Source organism: Hipposideros armiger, unplaced genomic scaffold (genome assembly GCF_001890085.2).
Source record: "Hipposideros armiger isolate ML-2016 unplaced genomic scaffold, ASM189008v1 scaffold_273, whole genome shotgun sequence".
NCBI classification, from domain to species: Eukaryota; Metazoa; Chordata; class Mammalia; order Chiroptera; family Hipposideridae; genus Hipposideros; species Hipposideros armiger.
In genome coordinates this window covers 727,161-745,927 of record NW_017731623.1, presented here as the reverse complement: position 1 = coordinate 745,927, position 18,767 = coordinate 727,161, and the positions used below count along the sequence as shown (strand labels likewise).

At 42.6% G+C, this 18,767-nt stretch overlaps 1 protein-coding gene across 8 annotated transcripts in view; it reads left to right on the top strand.

Moving 5' to 3' along the window:
• Nucleotides 1-10,695: 10,695 nt before the first annotated feature.
• The window catches only part of SPHKAP (SPHK1 interactor, AKAP domain containing), a 141,969-nt gene continuing 133,897 nt past the window's right edge, over nucleotides 10,696-18,767 (top strand). For 3 of the 8 annotated variants that reach the window (XM_019657109.1, XM_019657105.1, XM_019657104.1), the window contains exon 1: nucleotides 10,698-11,365. In XM_019657109.1, coding sequence (XP_019512654.1) covers nucleotides 11,338-11,365 — 28 coding nt within the window. In that variant the 5' untranslated portion in view covers nucleotides 10,698-11,337. Of the gene's footprint in view, nucleotides 11,366-18,767 lie in introns of all 8 variants that reach the window. The other 5 variants (XM_019657106.1, XM_019657108.1, XM_019657107.1 and 2 more) reach the window with 3 other exon arrangements.

The following is an 18,767-nucleotide window of genomic DNA, read 5'->3' as shown; positions in this document are numbered from 1 at the left end:
AAGATTTTTATTGGGGAATTGGGGGAAGGGGAACAGATAAGTTGCTGTCCTTTTGTTCTTCAGTCTAGTTGTGGAGGATGTTGCTTCACTGGCCCAAGTTGGCACCATCATTGCGCTCTTCCCGGGCGAGGCAGATCAGTCGCCGGCTTCTGGACGGCTGCTGGCTGCTCACGCTGGCTGCTGGCTACACACGGTAGCCCACGGCAACCCACTGCAGCAGGGGCTGCAGCCTACACCACCACCAGCGACTCATGGCAGCCCAGCTCCAGGTTGAGCTGTTGTTCAGCATCTTAGCTGTAGAGGACAGTGTCACTGGCCCTCATATGTGGGATCTGAACCGGGGCCCTCTGGCATTCCAAGCCAGCTCTTAACCATCGCGACACTTGGCCGGCCCTGTGCCACGTTCCTGATATAACCTATGGTAATATAATATCTCTTCTGGTAATTAGAAAAATTAATATTCAGAATTAAAAAAATAAAAACTAAAACTTGGTTCCAGTTTTGATACTACCATTGAAGTTAATTTCAACTCTCCCTTGCTTCATTCATAAAGTATGAATTACATCTTTTTTGCTGAGATCATGGGTAGTTGTGAACAACACAAGAAACTATATGTATGAAACAACTTTATAAAATGATTCATAAATGTTTAACTTTAAATTTGTAACCCGTTTAATGATCTAATGAGACGAAAACCCCCCCTTTTTTTTATCTTGGACTAGATCCCGTGCACTTTATAACCTCCAGCAGCTATCATAACACACTGAGTATGTACTAGCGCTCAATAAACATTTATTGATTGAGTAAATTAAAGAAGTGTTTATTTAGCATCAACTATCGCCAAAAACTATAGTAGGCACAAAAGGAAATATACATATTAATCAAATCAAGATTCTATGTGAAAAAATAACACATGTATGAGCACACATTCTCATTAGGTAATTAGTCCTCTAAAAGTGATGTCATTAGAATAACAACAAGAAAAGGATTAGCGTGGAAAGAAATTGGACCTTCTTGGCTTTTGGGTAGATTTAGAGGAAATCAGTAAGGATATATATTAGCAACAAGGATTCAATTGTCCAAAATGAAAACTGATTGCAAAGACCAGAAGGGCCATTCATTAAATGCTAGTCAGAGGTATGAATGAATGAAAGAATGAATCTATCTATCTATCTACCTATCTATCTCTCCACACATGTACACACAGAGAAAACTTATTTTCTCCATATCTCTGAATAATACTTAGAAACATGGACAGAGAAAAGCACAGTTAATTGAAAAAGTATTAGTAAATTATTGATTTAAAAACTTTATGATTCCCCAGAATGTCATAAAATCTCATAAATATTGCCAATAGTTTCTTTACAAATAAAACCTCTAGAAAAAGTTATCTTTTAGTTCCATTAAACAAGTAAATTTATGTCCCCTTTCCTCATTAAAAAACGAAGAGGGCCTTCTGGGAATCAGAGGAACAACGCTGTTTTGCTTGAGTTATCCGGCTGTGGGGAACTCTGGCTAAGGAGTTAGAGCCCAAAGACTACAACAGTTGCTGAAGCCACTGCAGCTCTCAAAGTTCAGTTCCATGAGGACATTGGACTTGGAGAGTGGCTTCCCTGAGGCCACCAGAGGGGTTTCCCACAGGGGACCACAGAAGAGTGCTGTGGCTCACAGTAACACAATTCCAGGAGGTGATACGCTCTTCTATTTAGCGATGTTACACAAACTTTTCATAGACTTGTAAAGGTGTCGTAATCACTTCACACATGACATCAAGACCAATCACTCATTATGTCCCCCATTCCAGGCAGCCCATTAGTGACCTGGCCTTTCGTGCCCACTGGGGGGTCCAGTGCTGCAATGACTTTTTAAAACCTTTGACAAGGTTGCTGTGTCTTTTGAATCTTGGAAAAGCTGATACCCGTCTTTCTCACTAGGGATACTTTACCTGGTCCCTCTGGCTCTTTACCATGGAATATAATTTGAAAGAACCCCTTAGTTACCTTTGGCTTTAAAAAAAAAATGTATAAAACTGTGTGTTAAAGTTTGCATTATATCCATCAAAAATTATTTCTGCACACCAGTGGGAACACTTATTCATGATTTGCGACTTCTTTCTCTACAAACTAAAAACATCCTTATTACCGAGAAAAGGCCTAGGGGCAGTGGCCTTGCTTAGCTATGATCTGAACAAACCTTTTAATGTGAAACACAAAGGTTTGCATACTGGTCTGCCAACAGTTGAGTGCCGGATAAAAAGTTTTATCATCGTTGGCTCGACAGATGACCATCTGTGCTGAAAGTTATTTTATACTGGTCAGCACGTTATGTTCCTGAGACATCCTATTCATGTCATCACAGATATTAGGAACCTCTCAGCAAGCTATTGAAAACCTGAAACTGCGTTCAAGATGGGGGTGGGGTGGGGGGAGGTCATTGGTCTGTGGCTCTACCGGCTTCATGGAAATCAGCCTCCTGGGTCATCTTCTTTAGCCATGGAAGACAGTTAGGTGCCCTGGTGATTATTTCTTTGTCAGAAAAGAATCTAAATCTGGGGTTCGACAGCTCATTCTCTGAAGCAAAATCGGGCTGTGAATTAGGGAATGAAAGTAGTTTACAAATATGCTAGAGCCGACATTGACCTTCGGGGCCCCAATTAGGGACGCTGGGCTTTATGCTCTCCCACGGGTGCTTCAGTGCATCGTTAGTAAACATAAAAACCTCAGATAAAAAGCTCCCCAGACAATGCTTAGACTAGCAAGAGTTTTGGCTTGAGAAAATTAGAGTGACTTCTCAGACCTCTACTCCCGTGTGACCGTACCATTCCCAGAGATTAACTCCTGCATTTTGTGAAGAATTTTGACACAATTAATCAGAGGATGCTTTAGAGTGTCATGTGTGGTGATTTACAAGCACTGCTCACTTAAAGTCTCCTATTCATCACCGACGCCCCCCAACCCTGATAAATACATGATGGCAAAAATGAATGCTTACTGGCCCACATGACAATCTACTAAGAGTAAATTCGGCTTCGTGAAACTGAAAGTTTCACCAAATGAAATGCTTTCACCAATGAGGCTGGAAATCTTTAAGGGACAGTGTTTTGGAAAGGTTTCTCACACTTCCAGATTGGAATTAACTGGGAAAATCTGCACAGGCCATGCCTAAGCTTGTGCATCGCAGGTAAGAACAATGTACTCATTTCTCCTCTGTGGGGCCCAGGTCTGCGTAGAGCTAACTCTATGAATTTCAGAGTCAGCCATGCGTTCTTCCACCTTCACTGGCCGAGAAGAATGCTTTCATTCAGGGTTTCTGAAGACTTGGACGCCTTCATAAGTGATTTCTCATTAATGTCCTTGGAAGGGGAAATCATTTAAAGGAGTTTGGGTGTAGTGACTGTCACACTAATTTTGTGGTGGAGGAAAGAACTGAAGGATCGGGATTGTGTCGAGTGGTCCCTGAGACTCTTGTTGTCTCCAGGCCTCTTTCTAGTCTATTCTCTTGCGCTGGGTATTCTGATGGTAATCATGGCCCAATCCTTTATCTCACAGGGATGCTCTTAAACTCTTTCAGGTTATCCTCAGGTCACCAACCACTTAGCTATATAGTGTAGTGTTATGGAAATAACATTAAACTTAAAAGTGACAATGCTTATTTTCTTATCCCTACCATTTACCAGGTTCCAGACACTGTGCCATTCACCTAACTGCTCTCACATTTCATTTTCTCATTCATTCATTTGTTCATTCATTTATTAAACAAATATTCAGATAACCATCATCAATGTCTTCCCTCCCCTAGGCGGAATACTTCTCTCCATTACAAGGTGGAATCAATTTTCCCTCCCTCTGAATCTGCATAGGCTCTGCAACTGCTTGACCAGTAGAGTGCAATGGAATTAATATGACGCCTGATCCAGGTCCAGGCTTTAAAAGGCTGGAAGTTTCCATTCCTGTCTCTTGGAACATTAGCTTATGGAATCCTGAGCACACTGTGTAAGAATTCCAACTATCCAGAGGCTGTCATCCATGAAGAAGCCCAAAGCTAGCCATGGGAAGAGAGAAAGAGAGAATGACAGGATTGGAAGGAGGGTGGGGACAGGTGTGGTGAGTCTCTGGCAGTTCCAGCTCCAGGACCACACATGTGAGGCTGTCTTCAAATAAGTTCAGTCTCATGTGACGTATGACTGCAATTATATGAGGGACCCAAAGCATGAATCTCCCCGTGGAGCCTATCAGTTCCCAAATCTACAAGAAACGGTGATAAACCAGTCTTCTAAGCAACTAAACTTTAGGATGATATTTATGTAGCAACATGATAGAATACAGACTCCCTGCCCTCCTGGAACTTAAAGTTTAGTGAGGACAACAGGAGGCTAAGCAACGGACGACAAAAATGAGTGTAAAGTTACACTCTAATGAGTGTCCTTGAGGGATGGTACAGGGGGCTGTGAACATAAAAAAGAGGATCAGGACCAATTTGGGGTCAGAGAAAGCTTCTGTGAGGCACTGGCATTTGGGCCAGATGCTACGTTACTAAGCGAAGAGAAGGGGATCTTATTAGCATAAAGCTAGTGTTCCATGCAAAAGGTGCAGTATGTGCAATGGCTCCAGGTTGGGGACGGCCATGATGTATTCAGTGGACAGGAGGAAGGTAAGTGTCGCTGGAGGGCAGGGAGTGGCAGGAGATAAAGGCAGCAAGAGAGGAGGGGGCTGATCACGCTGTGCATTGTACAGAGTTGGGAATATGATTTTACTGCAGTGGCAAGCATCTGAAACATTTGAACTGGGAAAGTAATGGAATCAGTTTGGCCATCCATCAAAAGATGTGCTTGGCACGACCCCTCTGCTGCTTGGGGCGTTGCCGCCTCTATAACAGTTTGCTATAAAACAAATGCTGAATGTTATTTTTGCTTTTCGCCTTTTGGTCAAAGCAGAAATCCTCTTCAGATTTCTTTGGGTTAGCGGAAACAGGTGCTAATGTAGATCTTCCCTAAAAGGGAAGTTTCTTAACACGAACTTTGGAAGAGCGGGGGATGCCTGTATTTCTATATGTGTTGTGTTATTAAGCGCCTGTGTATCCTCCTACTAGAATGTAAGGAACAGGAGCGTGAGAGATTTTGCATATTTTATTTACTGATATAACCCAGTACCTACAAAATGAGTCTGAGATTTAATAGGAGTTTCATAAATATTTGTGGAACAAATAAATAATTAAAAGCTAGGCAAGACTGGAAAGTTTGCTGAGAACTCTAAGAGTGTATAAAAGAATCCTTCAACAGTCTGTCAAAAGCACAATTATATTTGCTCTGTGCGACCTGGCACTTTTCACTAGCAGAGCCATGGCTATCTTAAATGGCAAGATTTAGAGCCCTTCTATTATAGGTCTACATCTTACTTGTTATGAAATCTTAAGCAAGTCATCTTCTCCTTAGGCCTGTTTTCTGTTCTATAAAATACGGTGGTTGGAGAAGAGCTTTTCAACAGCTTCTGTGGACTTAGTAGAGACTCTTACAAGCATAGACTGCATATTAGAATCACCTCAGAAACTTCTCTAAAACGCTGATGCCTGGGCACCATCTCCAAAGGTTCTAATTGGTCTGTGTGGGGCTTACATATTTGATATATACCTCCAGGAATGAGACGACCCATTGACCCTATGGTCATGGTTCAGCTATGTTCAAGATCAGTCTTCCATGAGTGTAAGTTAATGTGGCCAGGTGCATATTTACTGTTAAAGTTGAATGCGGATCACATTAAGTTGATATCATTGAGGCTTGTCTTGCTGAGTTGATCGATATCACCAATGCTACTGCAGACACCAAGAGTAGCCATAGCTGGGCTCTGTGGGGGCTTCTCCCCATTTTTCTGCTGCCTTTGAGGACACTGACTATTGATTTCCAAACTTCTTAAGTTGTTAAATAAACCTCACACCTCACTTGCTCCCCTTCTAGACTTCAAAGCTAAGTGGTCGCTTGCTTATGCCAACGCAGGTGAACCTTGGTCATTTGCATGCACTCTTAGGAATTGCGCAGGCTCTGTGCATTATCCCTTCACGTTCTCTATCAAAGACTCCCATTGAATCTTTGTTCTGGAATTTCATAATCCTCACATTCTAACTTCTCAGATTCATTCCAGAAATCTAAACCAAACCAACTGATTTCTGCCTCTGTTGTGAGACTATATAAAACACACACACACACACACACACACACACACACACACACACACAGCACCTGGAGCCCTACCCACTCTCAGGAGCTCAACTTCTGATGGCCACCGTCCAGCACCATCTGCCTGATGGCCCCTCCCCCTTCCTGTTCTCATAATTGGTAGGAGCCTACATTTGGGACAGCAGTGCTACAGGCACCAGAATTGAGAACCCTGGCAAAGTTAAGAAATTGGGGAGGAAATTTTCAGTCAGCTAATGTTTTGGATGCCATATTCTCTATTTAAAAAAAAAATATATATATAAATTTCCTCACTGTTTAACATGATGCAAAAAAGTTACAAATGTCTCCACTTAATTTTTTTCTAGAACTTCATTGCTTAGTTATTTGACAGGTGCAGTGATCATTGCAATTGCAGATGCAAAACTGTTCCACTTTGTTTTGTAAATTAAGACTGAGTCTCAGTAATCAGGAAGTTTTTGGGACTTTGCATTAGATATTTTCTTTGTCTCTTAACTATCAGCCAGAAGGGCCTTCAAAGACAAGGGCACAGATGGCATGTCTAACTCCCAAAGAATTTATTGTAAACAATCTATATGTTTCCAGGGTCCCACATTGAGGGAAAATCCCCTGATTGAGCCAAGCCTCCCTGCAGCATAGAGTAATCCAATCTATGAGGGAGTTGGTACCTTGAACCACTGCCCTTCCAATTCCCAGTGCCATCCAGGTGCTGCTGGGGGGCCAGGTGTGTGGTGATGTTGCTCAATATCTCCGCATCCTACCCAGACAGAAAAATGCCATTGCCCCACCAGCAACAGACACACACACACACACACACACACACACACACGTGCAGTGACCATACCTCAGTACTTTTTCTGGCCTTTTGCTGGAATTTGGCAGCTATATCAATAAGCTCATAAGCTCAGTGGAAGTACAGTCTCTCATCATGAATGCTTTCTGAATGGGGGGCTGTCTCCCTGGCTGGGTTTGTTGTTGTGGCTTTGCTTTTCTTTCTCTTAGGGGTTGGAAAACACAGGGATTTTTATCCTTTGTACTGTCAATCATCACAACATCTTCCCCTTCACTGTTTTCACTGTTATCACTTTCCCAGCTCTTAGCATCCCCATCAGGCTTTGTCACAAGCACTTGGACCTTAACCCGGGGCACCTTGTGCCCTCCCAGCTTTGCAAAATGGCATGCTAAGGTCTCCAATGTACCATCCTGCTCTCCCACCTTGCCCGCCAGCCCTGAAGCTAGCAGAGTCCTTCTCTAACCTCAGCTCTTCTTCCAATTTTCTAACTCGAGCTCTAGCTGGGCATCAGTGGCCAGCCTAGCTGCCCACAGTAGAGGCCAGCCCACTGCATCAGCCTTTCATTTCCCTTCTTTGCCACAGTGCACTCTGTGTAGTTCCTCAAACAAGCAAATTAGATCAGCTGGTGTTTTGGAGAGCACCGGTACTCATGCAGGAGTCCACAATCATCTAACATAAGGACCACCTCTCTCCCCACATAGAGGTCTGTGGCTAACTCAGGATATCCCCCTCGGATGCCTCTTTCCCAAGGCCCATTTCTTGGATCTCTTGGCTGGCTCGCCAACTGTTGGATGGAACCCTCATGAGCTTCCCGAGTGAAATCTGAAACTGGCCCCTGTTACACGGAGTGCAATGAGAGACCAAAGAAAGAGGCAGACCCATTCCAGATTGGTAGGTGGGAGGTTGAATAAACAAGAGAGCTTAAATACAAGGCTTGCCTTGGATGGCTAAAGATGAGTAGATCTCCACACCGTCCCGCCAGAATTCCTAAAGTTTCTATAGAGGCCTGAATGGGATTCAGCCACAGATTCAGTCCAGATGGTCTCAACAATAGCTCACTATCTCAAGGCTGCGTCCTTGCGGCAGCTTCTAGTGAGGGGAAGGCAAGCAGGGTGCACATTCCAAGGACAAGGGCGGGGTGAAAAGCCTCTGCTTCACAGGGGCCAGCTCCAGGGTCACCCAGAACTCATGTCCTCTTTATGACCTCCTCCAACACCAATTTACCCCAGTGGTAACATGTTGCTAAAACTGTAGCACAATATCATAATCAAGATATATGTAAATAGGGTCGGCCGAGTGGCATATTGGTTAAGAGCTGGCTTGGGACGCCAGAGGGCCCCGGTTCGGATTCCACATATGAGGGCCAGTGACACTGCCCTCTACAGCTAAGATGCTGAACAACAGCTCGACCTGGAGCTGGGCTGCCATGAGTCGCTGGCAACAGCGATGGCGTAGGCTGCAGCCCCTGTGGCAGTGGGTTGCCATGGGCTACCATGTTTAGCCAGAAGCCAGTGTGAGCGGCCAGCAGCCACTGTGAGCAGCTGTCCAGAAGCCGGCGACTGATCTGCCTTACCTGGGAAGAGTGTAATGATGGTGCCAACTCGGGCCAGTGAAGCAACGTCCTCCACAACTAGACTGAAGAACCAAAGGACAGCAACTTGTCTGTTCCCCTTCCCCCAATTCCCCAGCGCTGTTCCCATCCCCCAATTCCCCAATAAACAAAAAATTAAAAAAACGAAATAAAATTTAAAAAAAGAAGATATATGTGAATATATATTCACATATATACGAGGTCTCACAATTAAGTTCATGAACTTGTTGCAATGATGTTGCTAACCTTTTTGATATCAGATGAATTATTCATTATGAATTTGTACCAACTGGAGAAACAGTTAACCAAGCTTACTATTTGGAAGTGGTGAAAAGGCTGCATGAAAAAGTTAGATGACCCGAACTTTCCACCAAAAATTAATGGCTTTTGCATCATGACAACGCACTAGCTCACACGGCACTGTCTGTGAGGGAGTTTGTAGCCAGTAAACAAATAACTGTATTGGAATACCCTCCCTACTCACCTGATCTGGCCCCCAATGACTTCTTTCTTTGCCCAAAGATAAAGGAAATACTGAAAATAAGACCTTTTGATGACAGTCACGACATCAAGGGTAATATGATGACAACTCTAATGGCCATTCCAGAAAATGAGTTTCAAAGTTGCTTTGAAGGGTGGACTAGATGCTGGCATCAGTGCATAGCTTCCCAAGGGGAGTACTTCTAAGGTGACCATAGTGATATTCAGCAATGAGGTAGGCAGCACTTTTTCTAGAATGAGTTCCCAAACTTAATTGTCCGACCTTGTATAGTCAAGATGTAAAATATTTCCATGACCACAAGGATCTCTCTTGTTGCCATTTTATATCCACACCTACGTCCCTCCTGATCCCAGCCTCTCCCTGGCAACAATTAATCTGCCCTCCATTTCTATAATCTTGTACTTTCAAGTATGTTATATAAGTACAATCATACAAAGTGCAACCATTGGAATTGCTTTTTTTTCACTCAGCATAATTCTCTAGCAATTCATCCAGGTTGTTGTCTATATTTACAGTTTGTTCTTTTCAAATTTCTGAGTAGTATTCTATGGAATGAATATACCAGTTTGTTTAACCATTCACCCATCAAAGGACATCTGTGTTGTTTCTAGTTTTTTTATTATTATTGTTTTGAATAAAACTGCTATAAACATTCAAGTAAAACTAATGGGAACATAAGTCTTCGTTTCTCTGAGATAAATGCTCAGGAGTGAAATTGCTGGATCATGTGGCTCTGACATGTTTAGTTTTTCTAAGAAACTGCCAAAATTCTTCCAGAGTGACTTTTACATTTTACATTCCCACCAGGAATGAATGAGTGATGAGACGCTTGTTTTTCTCTGCATCCTCACTAGCACTTGGTCTTGTTACTAGTTTTGATTTTAGTCATTCGGATCGGTGTATAGAGAAATATCATTGTGGTTTTCATTTGCTTTTCTCTAGTGGATAATAAGGTTGAACATCTTTTCATGTGCTTATTTGTCATCTGTAAATCGTCTTCAGGGAAATGTCTCTTTGTCCTTTGCCCATGTTCTAGTTGGATTGTTTGGTTTTTTACAATTGAGTTTTGAGAGGTTTTAAACATATATTTTACATACGGGTCTTTTGTCTGGATATTTTTCTTTCAGTGTGTTGTTTGTCGCATCCTCTTAACAGAGTGTTTCTGAGACCAATTTTTTTTTTAATTCAATGAAGTCCGATGTATCAAATGTTTCTTTTATGGACTGTGCTTTTGTTGTCAAGTCTAAGAACTTTTGCCCAGCCCTAGCTCCCAAAGATTTGCTCCTAAGTTTTATACTAAAAAGTGCTATAGTTTCATAATTTACATTTCAGAATGAAATTGGTCAACGTCCTTTTTTTAAAATGTGTTTTTTAATGGAAAAGGATCAGGGTCAGCAGCACCTTCATCTTAACAGTGCCTTCCTACTATCAATGTCTTTCTTCTTAAAATAACTGTTATTGTTTGTTCAGGGAGATACTGACGCAGGCATTTTCGTTTGGCCTTTTTGTGACAGTCCTTCCTTCCAGGGTCTGCCTGGGTGCTGGCCTCTAAAGGATGACCGCTGTTATAGGTTTTAAGATCTCAGTGTTCACACAGGCTTCTAACAGGCCAGGGATGAGTGAGTCACAGTCAAACAAAATGAGTTAGATGAAGAATTGTGAAAATCCAAAAACTGGAAAATCCAAGTCCAGGGAAAATTGTTGGGGGAATCAATGAGAATTGTTTCATGGTAGAAGGCACACAAAAATGAAATCCAGAGGAGCAACCCAAGCCCTGGTGAGAGACCAGTAGGGACGTGGGAGTTGCCAGGAGTAGAGAGTGAACGTGGCAAAGTGGGTGAAAGATTCAGGGCTCAGACTGCTGCACCCGAGAGAGAAAGCGAGAGGAGAGGACCAGACAGCGGGGCGGGGAAAGAGACATTCTGTCGGAGTCACCTGTGCTGGGCTCGGGGAGCGGCCGACAGAGCTCAGGAGCCAGTGGCAATAGACTGGGGCTGCCGCGGAGGGGAGCGGGAGCTGGGCGCAAGGGTTGGAGCTTCGGCCAAGCCTTCCAGCCAGATTAGAAGGGGCGACTGGGAGGGACCTTTCCGAGGTCGCAGCGCGCAGCGCTTCCCGGCCGGGGAGGAGCGTATCTCCCACAGCCCAGCGGCGGTCCCAGCCTGTGGCCGAGCGCGCGCCTGTCCCTGCGCCCTGCGAGCCGGGTCCTCGCCCCGCGGATCGCCGGCCCTTCCCGCCTTCCTTCTCTGCGCGCCCATCGACAATGGATGGCAACTCTCAGCTCTCCGTACCAAGGTAAGACCCGCTCCCCCCTTTGCCAAACCCAGTGCCCCTTAAACTCCGTTCTTTGCTCTGGGTCGCTCATGAACTTGCCCCGGGGGCGCCTGGGTCTGCGCGGGGCTCACGCGGACGAGACAGAGGACCCGGCACTTGGAATGAAGTCTGGCCCCGGCCGTGCAAGGGGCGGTTGGTAAATGGTGGTCCCTGCCTGCTGTCCCACGGGACGCGAGGCTGGGTGCGGCCTGCGCGGGGGAGCTACCCGGGTCAGGGACAGCCCGGCCCGCCTGTAGGGACAGGGGCTGGGGTCTGCTTTGCCCCGGGAAGCCCGGAGCCGGACTGGCCGCGGAGGCAGCCTGGAGAGGTCTCTCGCCTGGTGGGGCGGCGGCTTCCAAGGTAGGGATGAAAATAGGAGGCAGCAGGGCTCGGGCACAGTGTCCCCTTCCCCAACACCTTGACCTGGGTGAGTGTCAGAGGTTGCCAGGGCGCCGATGGGGTGGAGAGGTAGAGGTGGGCTGGGAATGGGGAGATCGCCCCTAACCCCCTACCAACACCAAGACTGCGCCTGAGACCGGGGACAGAAACACCGTGGCCCGCCCCAGTCCCACCCGCCTCAGCTGCCCCTGCAATCCCCTTCTGGACAGCGAGTCCTCCGGAGCAGCTGCGGCCGCGCGCTCCCGGACTCCACCCAGCCCCCGGGTCCCCGCGCGGAGCGGGTCAGGGACGCCACCTTAGATGTCGCCAGGTGGGAGCAACGTGTTTCCTCTGGTTTGCGTCTCCCCCTGTCTCCTCTACCATTGCTCCTTTCGACTCAGTCCTTTGTGAATTTGAGAAACAGATTTTTCTATTTCTACTCCCATAAACCTCGGGGGGTAAACCGAAGCTGTCGCGCCGGTGGTATTCTGCCAGCTGGGCAGGTGACTTTTGCGCTCTTTGTGCTGGACGCGGAGCGTCCACACCCAGAACAGAGGGTGCTGAAGCTCGCAGGATGCAAGTGGCTCACTTCCCCCACTCCCCGCCACCCCAGCACAGCCCCACCTCTCCTAGACAGGGGGCTTGATGTTGGTCACCTTATCATCCCTTACATCCCACCCCCCCCTTTCCCCAAGCGCTCATCTCGGCAGCTTCCAGCCAAGAATATCAGGCACTGAAATAAACACTTTAAACTCGCATTCTTGGAGAGCAGCAAAACCCAGCATCCACAGGCTAGGGCACACATGTAGCTGATACTATATTGCCAAGGCGCCGCGGTGGGGGGTGGAAGAGAAGTGGGGGTGGCGGAGGAGGAGGGAGACTGCTTTTCAAACGCGCTGAAGGCTGCCATCTGGAGACCTGAAGTGTTTATATTCTGTAACGAAATAGACTTTTCCCAAATCCACAGGCATTTCCTCTTTTAGCATCCCTTGCTGTGGGGGTAGCAGAGGTTCTGAAAAGGCCCGCGTTGGTTTCCGTGCAAGGCCTGAAGCTGCTCCCAAGTGAAACATCTCTAACCCTGGGGCCAAATAAGTTCAAACTAACACTAAGTCTTTCCATTCTTCTCTAATGCATTTGAAAAGGGCAGTAAAAACCGCAGGAAGGTTCTTTTAAACTTAAGAAAAAAAAAATACTGCCACAGATTTTTAGACAAAAGTGTGAGGCATTTGAAATTCAAGCAAACTGGGGGTTTACTTTCTACACCATGTATTGGACTGCCAAAGGTCATTAAAATTGAAAGGTGAAATTAGAATTGAAAAATGGTCCCAACATCCCAACAGAGACGCTTTTGACAAAAGATTGCTTGCTTTAAATCCAGCTTTAAAGATCAGTACTGCCCTGCCTGAATCAGGAGTATATTCTTATTCAAAAGCTGGGACATTTTCTAAAATATTAGCAATGCATTATGTCAATAATTCCTTAAAATTATTTCTATCATGGTACTGTAAAAATGACCTTTCAAAGAACAAACCCACTGCCACGATATTGCTCTGTATTTTGCAGTAGCCTATATAAAAATGATAATACAGATTTAACATCAGCTGCAGCCAGTTCAGCCTTTTGAATATTACTGTTTATGCAATAAGACATGGCACATTTCCAATAATCAGGGTAGTAATTCAGTTATTTTGTTAGCATTCTTATTCATATACAAAATTCAGTTAACTGCAATAAATGAGTTGACTTGATCCTCTATTTCATTACATACAAGAAATAACTTCCTTCCTATAATTTTTAATTGGAAGTGACAGGTATTGAGATGCAAAAAGTAAACTAGAATTTAACAATGGTGTGTAGAAATATTATATTAATTAAACCACTTGTCCATAAAACTTTGAAATATGAAGAATTGATGTGTTACACAAGCTTGTCAAGAAAATGGCGATCAGGAAAAATTGCTACCAATCAAGATTTGTGTTGTCTGAATCAGAAATGTTTTCAGTTTCTAATAAAATTGATTTGATAATTATAAATCACTGTTTCCCTTAAACAGTTTAAGATCTTCTGTTTAATAATAGGACTGAGAAAACAAAATGATTTAGTAATATATCAAGTTAATTAAAGAATATATTTTGTGTTGGCTTTTAGATCTTCTTAAGTTTTTCAGTGAATCAAAGATATAAGTGACTGAAAATTCAATCAAACAATAGTTGGTGAAGGCTACTTTCAAATTTGTATGTGATTTATATGCTTTTGAAACTTTGCAGCATGGATTTTTAGAAAAGAAATCATTTATGGTTCTTTGAGCTTCTATACTCATCATCTTACCTCTGTGAAAGCTCCAATTAGTTTTTACTTTGAATATTTTCATTTTTAAATGTACAACAAATTATGTGGATGACATTACAGATTTCTTAAAATCACTGGTTATCTAAGCTGGAAGGTGTCTCCAATAAGGAAACTGAGCTCCAGAGGGATGAAATGGTCCCATTTTAGTGGCATTATAGATTAGTAGTAGTCTAGGGGAATAACAGACACATGAAAAAAAGGAATACTGTTTTTTAGATCTCAAAGTTTTGGTAGAAATTCTTTAGTCATCTATTTTACAAAAAGTTTATTTGATTTGCTAAGGTCACACACCTAGGTATTCTGAAAATACGCGAGAATCGGGGGACTCTCCCCCAGTGTGGGCTACTGCTGTAGCACAACGTACTACAACGCGGTGGGCACCCCTGATGGAAGGAAAGTTTGCCTCACTTCTGTGGGCAACTAGTATGTATATAGGAAGGTTTGCATTTTATCATGTGTTATCTCATATATTAAATTATTTGACCATCACACCCCTGTGATTATATTACAATGAATATAATTAACTCCACTTCCTAGTTTAAAATTTTGAAACCAAAGGGAATTAAATGAAGAAAATAATTAGATCTAAAACTCCTCCACACAGTAGCATGGAGCAGAGCTAGATCATCCACGAAGTTCTTCTGGCTTTGGGGTTTTTATTGTATTGACTGAAAATCCACACATTATTTTAAATGGGGGAGAGAAGAGCTTCTGGCGCACAGTTTGGACAAAGAATGAGATCATTAAAACACATGGGAACAGCCTACAAGCAAGATCATTTTTTAAAATCTATAGTTGCTGAAAATACCATTTTTGCAGACAGAAACTAGTTGTCATCTTGACCATATCTAAGCTTGAACTTGAAGTTTAAGGAGGACTTCTCTTATTTCCTAAGTCGCTTACATGTCTTTATACTGTAAGGTTTTGTTATTTTTGTTTTGTTTGGCTTACTGGATTCTGTTTCAATAATAAGGTTTTTTATGGCACTGTGAAGGAGAAAATCAGCCAAGATGAACCTCTGAAACCATAAGGTGTTTTGATTTAGATTTCCTGTCAGTTTATTTTAACCAAACCTTTGTTTGACCCTTCTCTGTCCTGGAATGCACATTCTCTTCAAAACCAGAGCTCACATGGCCACATCCCCCAGTTCAAAATTCTCAGCGAGACACTGCCCAAGAGGTGCTGTTTTCTATAGAGAAAGAAACGGACTTAGGAAGTTCCAGAGCCCGGGACGCTGAGCTCTCACACTGCTGCATGGCAACAGGTATATCCGGAGAAGAGATGGACAGACAGTCTGAAGGCAGTTCCCATAGAAACAACATCATAAAGCCCCGAAGCCCACCACTGACACTCCACTTCATGTACTGACACTTTTAGGGAGCCTTGACCCCCATTTATGTGGTTCCTTTACTAAACTATGTATCTGCTACCAAATAATCAATTTGTAAATGAACCATTGGAACTCATCTGATTCACAAGGGGCCACCTTTGTCTCGTACTATTCATTTTAGTGGAGTCTTACTCCGGGCGTGAGAATCATAGCCACAAAGACTTGTAATGAGCGGAGGAGGAAAAAGTGATCTGTTTGATATCAGGAGACCTGCTGTTTAATCCTGTTCTGAAATGAATGTCTGTGACTGCCTGGGCAGGTTGCTTGACCTGTTCCTCCTCTGTCTCCTCCTGGATATCATGTCATATACGTTGCATATGCTGACCTTCTAGGTCCCATTTTCTTCCAACTTTCTATAATGCCATAGCCTTTATTATAGCAGTGACTGTCAGTTGGGCAGGATATGGATGAATGGGTCACACTCTTGAAAGAGACCAGTGAAATCAAGACATTAAAAAGACCTGAAGCACCGCCCGCCCATCCAAAAGAAAGCCCGGTTTAGAGAATGGGTTAGTTTGTTTTTAATGTGTGTCCATTGGTGGAGCACGGAGGGCTCTCACAGAAGGTGTAATAAAAGCTTACTATTTTGTGTGTAAAGAATATAGCACAGTGATTGCGATCCTAGTTCTACCACTTAACAGTTATTGGTCATCCCCTCGGGGCAGGGTGGGCGTGCAAAATGCTTATCTACTCTGACTTATTTTCATTGTCTAGAAAATGTGAACAATAAGAGCGCTTCAAACACTTGGAAAGGTTGTTGGAAGTAAGAATTGAGATAGTATGTGTGAAGCACACGGAATAGTGAACCTTTACTATCATACTTAATACTCCTTAATACATACTTAATACATTACTTCTATCATACTTAATACTCCTCTAACTGTGACTTTCATTGTGGATATGTTGAAATCAATGATGGTGAAAAGCCCGCTTAACTCAGACATGGAGTCTACTTGATCTGATATTATCCAGCTTTCCTTTGGTTTACCTTTTTGCATCCTTTTGCCATCTTCCATCCTTTAACCTAAGTCTTTATGTTTAAAATTGTTTCTTATGGACAGGGTATTATATCTTACTATTTTATCCCATCTGACAATCTTTCTTTTAATAGGTGTGTTTAGACCACTCACATTTATTATGATTCTAGAAAATTAGGATTAAAATTTATCAACTAACAAGCTATGTTCTATTTGTGCCATCTGTTCTGTGTTACTCTTTTCCCCTTTCTGCCTTCCCTTAGGCTAATTGAAAATTTGTAAATGATTCCCTTTTATCTTCTCTATTAATGTATTATTTATACTTCTTTTTAAAATTTGTGGTTGCCTTCGAGTTTAGAATATGTATCTTTTATTAATCTTGATCTACCTACAAATCAAAATATACCACTTCATATCCAGTGTAAGGTTCTTAGAAGCATTTATGCAAGTTCTCTTCTCTGATCCTTTGTGGTATTGTTGTCCTATATTTTATTTTTACGTATGCTGTACACATTATTTATTGCTACTAAGTTTGCTTTAGACAGTCAGGTATTTTGGAACAATTATAAATAAGAAAAAAATTACCCTCATTTATTCATTTCGGATACTTCATTTGTGTAGAGCTTCTGTCCAAAACTACATTTCTTCTATCCGAAGAACGTCCTTTAACATTTCCTGTAGGACAGGTCTGTTGGCAATGTATTCTTTCAGGTTTTGTCTGTCTGAGAAAGTCTATTTTTCCTTTACTTTTTGAATTATATATATTTTTATTTAGTATGAAGTTCTGGGTTCACAGGGTGTTTTTTTTTCTTTTCTTTCATTGTTTTAAAGATGTTACTCCTTTGTCTTTTGGCTTTCATGGCTTCTTCCAAGAAGCTGTTTTCATGCTTATCTTTGTTCCTTTCTGTGTCATGTGTATTTTTTCCCCTGACTGCTTTCAAAATTTTCTTTTTGTGTCTTGTTTAGAACAGTTGAAATGTGATATGCACAGGGGAAAGTGTGTGTGTGTGTGTGTGTGTATGTGTGTGTGTGTGTGTGTGTGTGTGTATTTATCCTGCCTGTTGTTTTCTGAGTTTCTTGGATCTGTGTTTGGTGCCTATTATTCATTCTGAAAAACATTCAGCCATGATTTCTTAATATGTTGCCAACCCTGTTCTCATTCTCTTCTTTGCTTCTAGAATTCCAGTTGCACGTATATTAGAATACAACTCTTGGATGCTCTCTTTTGTTTTTTTTTGGTTTTTTTCTCCTTTGTTTCAGGGTATGTAATTTATATTGACCTGCCTTCGAGTTCATTAATTCTTTTCTCAGCTGAGTTGATTCTACTGAAGAATTTGTCAAAGACATTCTTCACCTAGTTAGGGTGTTCTGCGTTTCTAGAGTCTCCACTTGATTTTTCTTATTGTTCCACTTCTCTGCAGAAATGACCCATGTGAGCTTGCATGCTGCATACATTTTCCATCAGAGCCATTCAAATAGTAATTATTATTTTGAGTTCTTTGCTAGATAGTTCCAACATCTGTGTCATATTAAACTCTGGTTGTATTGGTTGCTGTTCCTTAGAAGTAGTTTTATTTATTTTTTCTTTGCTTTTTCACATGGTTTATAATTTTTTCTATTGAAAGCCAGATATCTTGTGGAGGATAATAGAGTTTCCCTAAGTGGAAACTGGAAGTTTTATTCCAGTTTTAAAGATGAAGAAACTTAGGTTCAGAGAGGTTAAATGGCTTGTCCAAGGTCAGTCAGCTATGAATGACAAAATCAGAACTTCAACCCCGGTTTTCAAACTCCAAATCCTGTTTTATCTGACCACAGCACTGTTCTCTAGTCCCTATTGCATGTGCATTTCCACTCTGGAGGGTTTCTTATCTTTTCCAACTTCCAGTGGCTGCATGCATCCCCTGCCTCATGATACTCTTCCTCCGTATTCAAAGCCAGCAAAGTCTGTTGAGTCCTTTTTAAATCACACCACTGACTTCTGACCTCATCGCCTGCCTCCCTCTTCCGCTTTTAGAACTCTGGTGATTGCATTGGATCCATCCAGATAATCCAGAATACCATATTTCCCCATGTATAAGATGCTCCCATGTATAAGATGCACCTTAATTTTGGGGGCCCGAAATTTGAAAAAAATGTATTACATAAAGTTATTGAACTCAAGTTTTATTCATCATAAAATTCATACAACTCCTCGTCACTTGCGGGAAATGCAAGTAAAAAAAATCTACAACCACTGTATAAAACGCACCCAGTTTTTAGACCCCAAATTTTTCGAAAAAGGGTGTATCTT